Below are 10,000 nucleotides of genomic sequence, written 5' to 3'. Positions count from 1 at the left end.
TCGAGAGTCGAGAGCCGTGATTCATCAACTTGAATGAACAGCGGTAAAGTAAAATAACAAAGCAGGGCTTAAAGCAATAGAAATGTCTCTGCCTGAAGTTCATCAGACATTTATGAGGATGTCATATATACTGTAGTCTCATTGCATATTTTCAAATCTTAAGCATAAGAGCTCACGCCTGGATTCAGTCACGGTGCCTGAACACTTTTGGCCCTGATAAAGTGATTGTCTATATGGCTTACAGTGCATTTACACATACAGTAGAGTCAGGTGACACCTAAGCGATGGAGTCAAACCCTAGTTCTTCCCATATACATTATCTATACATTATCTATGTTATGGCATTAATGTATGCTATACAGTGGGTCCCCGTTAAGTTTGGACGGGTTCCTTCAGGAATCACGCACCCCATTTTCTCAGCAGAAATGGCACAAACTGCAGTTGACACAAACAACCACAAGGTGTCACTTTGGGAGTTCTGCCACTACTATTTTTGATGCACTTGACTTACTGCTTCCATAATGCAGTTTTTTCCAAGTCAGTAGAACAATCAGAGAAAGCTGAGCCATTACCAAACATATATATGATAATACAATAGCGGAGACTTTTGGGAATATATCTTATTTGTCTAATATGAAAATGTAGATGCAATTGTTTGTAAGATTACTTTTATAGATTTGATAGTGTAACGTCATATTCAAAAAATGCAAAAAATAAATCCGCAGATAAAACCAATTATCCTCATTCATTGCAACGAGCATGCCTGCTTGCCATCGCTCAAACGAAAAAATATATCAAAGCACCTTTTGCGTTTGAATGTAGCAACCAATTTAAACAGCTTGACAAATGATTTAGCTAATTGATTATAGCCTGTACAGCAATTGTTGAACATTTGCCTGTACAAGTACATTGTTAGCCTACAGACCAATTTCCATAGTGCACATCTTATCAACAGTTTGAATGTCGTGGTGTTTCTGCATTGACTACCGCTCAGCACAATGATTCATGCCCAATTAATTTCCCCTGTTAAAGTGTTCGCCTTTGTTACATATTTGGTTTCATGATGTAGCCTATGATAAACACCATATGGCCAAATACTCAGCTAATGTTATAGGCTATACAATTTCCCTCTTAAAGACAAGCTGGTGTAGCTTATTAGACTAGGCTACTATTAAATTATTATTAAATGCACCGACGGTAGCCTTGGCTATGTGTAAAAGTAAGCTATCGCATGATTTCATGCACGTAAGTTAATGCATCTGTCAAGTTCAGACAGGGCCTCGCACCCCTTTGCGACGGCCCTGCAGCCTCCTCCTAAGACAGCGAGGAAAAAGTTAAAATACGCGATAAACCGGGAAAAGTTGACAAGTTTGTTTCGGGTCCCAGTGATTATTTGTGAAATTGTGCAAACGACAGCCTTTTCAAGGCATTTCAAGGAAGGAGTCATTATCATGCAAGCTCCCAAATTGACCCAGTAGACAGAAGGCATCAATAGCCTAAATTGTTGGGACTAGGGAGGGCCATGCGTTTTTTCTCAATCACTTTGGAGTGTCATAGAAAAATGTCTTGCTGGCGAGGGAGGGTCACGTCTTTTTTGACTAACGCTCCCAAAACTCCTCTGGTAGCCCCTTAAATAAATAACGAACAGTCCCTAATTGATAGCCTGTAGGCCTACACCAGCAATTGTTGTACCTGTACAGGACATTGACAGTAGCCCAGCCTAACAAGCAGATGTTGCAAAAAAGACGCAATTAATCAGAAATAAATAATGTAATCTGCATCGCTTTATTTAACAAACTGCAAGCAACAAGAGGGTTGAGTTCGCTGTGAGGCCAAACCCAAGAGCAGAGCCTGCTAAGGCACTCGATAGGCTATAACGAGCTGTGTGCGCCTGGAAAGACAATAAGATGCTTTCTGAATAGCACAGCGAAGACGGCTCTGGTCATCCCATACCCTCCCCCACTTCCTGTAGCCTACCATTATGACTTTTCCGTTTTGGGACATTAAGCTTTTTCACGTTAAGCCCCTCCCCCCCCCTTCTTTCACAAGCAGTGGGGGAGCGCGGGGCACAAAGTAACACTTTTTGGTAGACAAAGGAGGGTTCTCCGCGCTTCTGTCGTTTGGCCACAATCCGGTGCAACCAGGCCAGGCCAGGACAGCAGGGGTGTCACACTCATTTTCATCGAGCGCCACATCATTGAATTTATAGGTTACTGAGGGCAACATAATCGGCGAACATGTGCATGGTGCAACCATGAAATCGGTATTGCAGTATGGCTTATTCAAAATTGGTGTGTAATGGTCCTAACCACTTTAAAACAGTGTGGCTGAAATAAAAAACAAACAGCCTACAACAGTAACATTTTCAAATGCAACTTCTAGGCCTACAGTATTAGTTAACAACTGATCAATATGCATTCATGGACTGACATTGATGAGAATACTGCAGTCAATAATGTGCATAACAATGTCCATAACACATATCACCACTAAAATTAACTGTGGCTAAGAAAGGTACTGTGTGTGTGTGTGAGAGAGAGAGAGAGAGAGAGAGAGAGAGAGATATGGTACGTACACCCACCCACCCACCCCCACCCCCAAATTGATACAGCTATAGTTACCTTTAGTTTTGTTCTAGCATACCGTGACATCTGGCTTTAAACAGCTGTAATCTAACGTCCTGACAAGCACACCAATTGCCTACCTTGTTCTTGCCCATCTGGAATAACTCCTCTAGCTTTGCTGTCTCCATCCTTTCTGTTTTCGTTGTTTAAACTTGTGATATCCATAACTAGTGAATTAGCCCAACATTGTGTGCTGATAACCATATATAGATAGCGAAAGTAAAAGAAAACAACAAGTAGCCTAGTTGTGCCCTGCGTGTAGATTCTGTCTTTAAAGTTGAATAATGTTCTGCACCTTTTACTAAAGAATAAAGAAAAATTAAGAAGACATCTGAGCTGCACCGCATCTCTCCTTCTCTAACACTTTTGGCTTTGGCTAAATATTTCTAAAATCATTTGAGTTTCACTAGTCACATGTTTTAACAAGCAACACTTCTTATTGAACTAATAACAGACGGTGTCGAAAAAATAGACTTTATTTTCCATAATGGAGAAATAACATATGCAGAGTCTACCAAGGTCAATCTTGGCAAAATAAGCCCTCAAACCTGAAAACACATGAGGCAAAAGTGCAAAAATCACAAAACTAACTAAACTAACACGCCGCGATATTTTTGTATTGCAATCATTGTAGCCTACAGTTGTAACAGCTGCAGAACAGTCGCTTTTACTCCCCTCGTGATGCGCCATTATAAAGAACGCTTAACGGTCCCAAAACAGCTCAATTAATCACCAAACGCCTTATAAACAAGTATTGCCAGGAGCAACACCTTGTAAAAAATGATAACAATAGGCCTAGGCCTTTATATGGCTCTGCTCCTGCCTAGAATCAAACTCAGAACTGCCTGAAAGTTGCAGACCTGTTCTGATATACGTGCATTAACCCACTTTGACCGCCAGACAACGCTTATCTGTTTCGAGTAGCCTATTGGGTAGGAATGTAGCCTACACTGGTTGCTGTGGCACAGTCTTGAGTGACCGAATTCGTTTTCCTTTGTCATATGAATGCTGTCATTTTGTTAACATTACTGTTAAGGAGATGCTGTAGGCAAAGGCTATATTTCAACCTCGTTAGTGTAGTAAAAAAAAATCAGAACTATTCACAAGGTTTCTGGGCAGCATATTTATGTTCTGTTAGCAAGTTTAACTTCTCATGACTACCGACAAAGTAGCCTACTGCCAGCTGACGAAGCTCTCATTTTAAAACATTACTGAGAGACAGGCACTGTACAATCAAGAAATCTTGCCACTGAATCCAAAACTATGTTAAACATTATGTACAAAGCTTAGGCTACAGTGGACTAGCATGTTGCAGGGCTGCTAAAAACACAGAAAACGCTGAAAACTCGCCAATCACAGCCCTTTGCTGTCGAATGCGCCGTCCGGGTTCGACCGCGGAAACGCCACAGCAGACTATGGTGCCCCCAAGCGGCTGCAGTTGTACTTACATTTCACCCAGCTGCGTGAATCACCTTGATCGTGAATGAAGTGTCAATTTTTAACTAGGACCCACTGTAGGCATGTCCTTTGTCCTAGAGGCTTCGAAAGGCTTCGAAAGCCAATCGAAGGCTGTTATCAGGATTTTAAAAACTCCAAATGTCACTCCCATTGAATTGTTGTCACACACACACCATACTCTACATGGCCTTGAGTCTCAGAAGGGTAACAGGAGTGACATCGTACCAGCTTGGTCAATAATGTCTCTCGGACAGGTAATGACCTACGTACTCATACACAAATGAACACACGCCAGTGAGTACACCGGCACACACACATGCAAAAACCACTCACTGATACACACATGGATATGTGCTTGTGCTCGTACACACACACACACACACACACACACACACACACACACACACACACACACTGACCTGTGGCCTGGGTGGTAGATGGCCGTGGTGATGCCATTGGTGTAGTGGGCAGAGAAACTGAAGGTGTGGCTTTCTTGGAAGGCCTGATTGGTGCCAACACTAGCAGAGGAAACACACACACGCACACAAACACACATTTAAGTTGCATTAAAAGTTAGCAATTAAAATTTTTTTTTTTTTTTTTTTCAAGGTCACAATGAAAACCAAGGTCTCTACAACCACAAACACCAAAATCCAATTGGATCTACAAAGAAGGAACCTTTCAAATGGAGAGAAAAGTGGGGTTACAGTAAGGGGGCCTATTTCCCCGTCGCACATGGGGAACCTCAGGAGGTCTGGATTAGGGGGAGAACAATCTAACATTCTCCTTTTCTTTCTTCTGAGGAAGCTGAAGGACGGACATGGACATTGTAATCTGGAAAGTCCAGGGAGATTTTTTTCCCCTTTTTTCTGTTTCCTTTTTCATTTCTTTTTTTTTTTTTCTGTCGCAGAGAGAGCTTAACATCGCACAGTGTAAAAAACAAAACAAAATTCCTCTGAAACTCCAAAGCAATAGTTAAACATCTGATTGAGAATCACACACCCGCCACAGCTATTACTAAGCGTGCGTGCGTGCGTGCGTGCGTGTGTGAGTGTGTGTGCGTGAGCAACTCTAAAAAGACCAATAAAGCTTTCTGAAAGTCATGGAACTTTTCAGAAAAACACAGATGCCAAAAGGCTGTAGTGTGTGTGTGTGTGTGTGTGTGTGTGTGTGTGTGTGTGTGTGTGTGAGAGAGACAGAGAGAGAGAGCGCTTGTGTGTATGAGTGTGTTTGATTGTCAAGGGTGTGTAATCCCTATGAGTGAGTATCTCTGCCACTTGAGTGTTTGGCTGTATTCCAAATATATCACACCAAATTGCATCAGAGAGCAAGCAAACCAAGAGACCATGAATAAATGGCCCCTCTTTAACCTAGTGTGTGTGTATGTGTGTGTGTATGTGTGTGTATGTGTGTGTGTGTGTATAGGACTCTAAAGCCATAAGGTTAATATAATCCATGTCGGACAGAAACATTATCACACACTGAGGCACGGACACACACACACACACACACACACACACAAACTCACTGACAGAGTCTGTGTTTACAGGAAGATTAAGGAGAGCTCTGTGTGTGTGTATGCACACACACACACACACACACACACACACACACACACACACACACACACTTCTCTCTGTGCAATTAAAAATAACAGTTGCGCTTTCTAGGGACAAACACACAAGAAACACACACACACTTATTCTCCTTCCCTCTCTCTTTCTCTCTGCCAATAAGGATTGGGCAAATACGTTCAGGGTCAAGGGTCAAGGACCAGTCTTGAGCTGACCACTGCAGATGATGACCAGCGACAGTACTTTAAGTTGTGCTGTTTAACTGACACACACACACACACACACACACACACACACACACAACACACACACAAACACACAAACACAAACACGCTTTCTCTTACTGGTTAGTTTTTTCATTATGAGACTGAAAATCAGAGATTTCATGAACCAATGCAAATCTAAATGTAAATGTGGGACGGTCAGGGGTCGTAGGTCGAAGGCCAGGGGTCGTACCTTGAAGGCCGGGGGTCGTACCTGACCAGGTAGCTCTTGAGCTGACCGCTGTAGGTTATGACCAGCAGCTCTGCAGACCACTGGGCACTGGCTGTGTACTCCAGAAACACAAGACCAGCTGCAGCATAACTGAAGTCCCCCGGGAAACTCACCGCCTGGGACAGGGAGAGAGGGAGGAAAGACAGACAGAAGTTTGAATTTTCAGAAAAGACTATTGTTTTTATTACTATTTTACCTTTTAATCTTTCTATATAACATATACATATTATAACTGCAACACACACACACACACACACACTGGTTAGCACTCTGGACTTGTAACCGGAGGGTTGCCGGTTTGAGCCCCGACCAGTGCGCCGCGGCTGAAGTGCCCTTGAGCAAGGCACCTAACCCCTCACTGCTCCGAGATTAGTGTGTGCTTCACCTCACTGTGTGTTCACTGTGTGCTGTTTGTGTTTCACTAATTCACCGTTAAATGCAGAGACCAAATTTCCCCTCACGGGATCAAAAAAGTATATATCCTTATCCTTATCCATATATATATATATATATATATATATATATATATATATATATATATATATATATATATATATATATATCAAACTTATAACTAAAATATTAGTTATTAAACTTAAATAACTAATTAATATCTCATACTTTTAAAAGAATTATTCACAATTAAAAAATATGTATAAAGACTAAAGCTTCTTAAAGGGCATATTAAATACAAAATAAATCACCAAATTAATGAGTAACCACAAAGGGTATACAGTATATTTGTGACACAACTGTTTAATAGCATCATAACAACACAGAATTATGCAGTTTCAGAGAGAAAACTTGGGCCAGTAAAGAGCCATTTGTGTACCAAGAACTGCAATAAAACATTACAGTAGATGGACAGAGATAGAGAGAGAAGCCCAGCGATATGGGTTTGGTGGTGGTGGTGGTGGTTGTGAGTTCTATTGCCATCGTGAAAAAAGGTTTGGGCATATGATGATATATGAAGAATGAAATGATAAAATGATAAAACAAGATGAAATGATAAAGGGGTCAACTGCAATCTGACTTTCACTCTAGCCATTAGTTAAAGAAACACAGAGGCCAGGATGAGGAGCTGACGGAGGAGGAAGAGGAGGATGAGGAAGATGAGGAGGAAGAGAAGGACAATGAGGAGGAAGAGAAGGAGCCCAGAAAGCCAAAGTCAAAGGAAATTCATAAAGAAAACAGTGAAACTGAAAGAAAGAGGTATAGAGGAAGGGATAGAGAGATTTTTTATAGAAAGAGTGTGAGAGAGAGAGCAATACTGAAGAAGAGGGGAGAGAGGAGGAGTGAGAGAGGAGTGAAAGAGAGGGAGAAATGAGGGGTGAGAGGAGGAGTATGGGAGAAAGGAGGAGTGAGAGAGGAGGGGTGAAAAAGAGAGGAGGGGTGAAAAAGAGATGAGGAGTGAGAGAGGAGGGGTGAGACGAGGGGTGAAAAAGAGAGGAGTAAGGGAGAGAGGAGGAGTGAGAGCGGAGGGGTGAGAGGACGTGAGAGAGGAGGGGTGAAAAAGAGAGGAGGGGTGAGAGATGAGGGGTGAGAGAGGAGGGGGAAAAAGAGAGGAGGAGTAAGGGAGAGAGGAGGAGTGAGAGATGAGGGGTGAGAGAGAGGAGGAGAGTGGGAGTGTTTGGTTGTGTTGATCGGAGGCGACTGAGGCCGCCAGGGCAGCAGGGGGGCTTAGAACAGCAAAGAGCCAGAAAATGAGCTGCACGCTTGGGCAGCAGAGCGAGAACAGTTCCCCTCTCTAGACAACAGCGCCTGGAGCACCGTTAGACCCAGACTGATAGACAACACAAAAACACGCACACGCACACGCACACGCGCACGCACACACAGGATACTGCTCACCCTGAAACATACTGTATAACCCAATTTAAATATAGAAATGGAAATACACACACACACACACACACACACTTAATGCAGCAAAAACAGTTTAGGGCTTAGGCTGATCAAGAACAAGGTCACTGTGTGCACTGTGTGTGTGTGCATTTGTGTGAGTGTGTATGAGAGAGAGAGCCAGGGAGAGGGAGACATGCCAATAAAGCTCATTGAATTTGAGAAAAGAAAAGAAAGAGAAGGAGAGAGAGTGAGAGAGCGAGTGAGAGTGAGAGAGAGAGAGAGAGAGAGGCGAGAGAGAGTGAGAGAGAGAGGGAGAGAAAGAGAGAGTGAGAGAGCGAGAGAGAGAGCGGCTGAGAGTGAGAGAGGGAGAGAGTGAGAGAGCGAGAGAGAGAGAGAGAGAGCAGCTGAGAGAGAGAGAGAGAGCAGCTGAGAGAGTGAGAGAAGAGAGAGAGGAGAGAGAGAGAGAGAGTGAGAGAGAGAGCAGCTGAGAGTGAAAGAGAGAGGGAGAGAGAGTGAGAGAGAGAGAGAGAGAGAGCGGCTGAGAGTGAAAGAGAGGGAGAGAGAGAGGCAGAGGCAGTACCGGTGGGATGACGAAGAGTTCACTGCCATGCAGGTCGAAGACGTGGACAGTGCCGGTGCTGTCGGCGTACGCCAGGAGGGCGCAGTCGTGGCTCCACGCCACCCGCCGCCACTGAGGGTTGGGGTCCTTGGGCACTGTGGGCACAAGCAACAGGACACGCCGTTAAACAGGTGAACAGGACATTATCCCAGCCAGGGGGCGCTAAAGAGATGCAACAGGACACGTCGTTAAACAGGTAAACAGGACATTATCCCAGTCAGGGGGCGCTAAAGAGATGCAACAGGACACGTCGTTAAACAGGTAAACAGGACATTATCCCAATCAGGGGGCGCTAGAGAGATCAAACACTTACTGTTTTTCAAACATTACAGATGCCCATCCTAACAAAAAAACATCATTATCTATCTGTTTTTCTGTTTCACTCCTTCCTTCCCCCTCTCTCGTTCGCTCTCTCTCATTTTTTTTCTCAAACTTCTAACAATGGATTATATTGAATATTCAAAACTAGGGCTGTCAAAATAACTAATTAATTTTGATTAATTAATTTGAGAAAAATTAACTGATTAAAAAAAATAACACAGATTAATCGATTCCGTATGACCTTTGACCCCGAGCCGTTATAGTCAGTAACCATTAGACTGTAAAATGGAGAGAGAAGAAAATGTGCTGCCTAGATCATTGATTGGAACATTTACTTAAAACGCCTGATGGTGTTGATAAAAATAAAGTTTTGATATGAAATAAAGTCCTCTGCAATGTCTGCAGCAAGAAATTTGCATATCACTGGAGTTTGTCAACTCTAAAGTTGCACATCAATGCAAAGAAATAGTGTTGACATAGAGGGGAGTATTAATTTATTTTCATTGTGTCCCCTAGGTTATATCTGTGGCCTGAAATGCCTTGTATGTGGAAAAAAAAACTTATTCCCAAAGCACTTTTGAATTTATTTTCAGCAGCATATTAGGATTATTATGGCCATTATTTGAACAGTGAAAATAACAAAAAGATTATTAATGTCACTAATGCTGATTATTTAATATATGAGTTTAACATTTAAAAACACATTCACAGCAAAACTTTATATGCATTAATTAATCACAGAGTATGTAATTAACACACACACACACACAAACACACACAAACACACACACAGAGAGACACAGACAAATTCACACATAATTATAATTTTTTTTTTTTTTTTTTTTGCAATTCCCATAACCAGACACAACACAGAAGGGAAGGACAAGTGGCATCAGGGACGGGAGGTCATTTGGGCTTCATCTATAACAGCTATTGCATAGCAAGGCCCTTAGGAAGAGGTTAAGAAAGACAGAGGGCACCAGTAAGAGGATGAAAAGACCAAAGACACACACACACACACACAAGACACACACACACACACACACACACACACACACACACAG

The 10,000-nt window shown here is 42.6% G+C and overlaps 1 protein-coding gene across 1 annotated transcript in view; it reads right to left on the bottom strand.

Annotated features, from left to right (window-relative positions):
• Nucleotides 1–10,000, bottom strand: part of nbas (NBAS subunit of NRZ tethering complex) — a 201,557-nt gene that overhangs the window by 179,036 nt on the left and 12,521 nt on the right. The window contains 3 exon segments of the mRNA XM_048249961.1: nucleotides 4,502–4,600; nucleotides 6,134–6,267; nucleotides 8,577–8,710. Coding sequence (XP_048105918.1) covers nucleotides 4,502–4,600; nucleotides 6,134–6,267; nucleotides 8,577–8,710 — 367 coding nt within the window.

Source organism: Alosa alosa, chromosome 8 (assembly GCF_017589495.1).
Source record: "Alosa alosa isolate M-15738 ecotype Scorff River chromosome 8, AALO_Geno_1.1, whole genome shotgun sequence".
Lineage (NCBI taxonomy): Eukaryota > Metazoa > Chordata > Actinopteri > Clupeiformes > Clupeidae > Alosa > Alosa alosa.
Note: the sequence above shows the minus strand (reverse complement) of the source record. Positions and strands in the feature narration are given on the sequence as shown.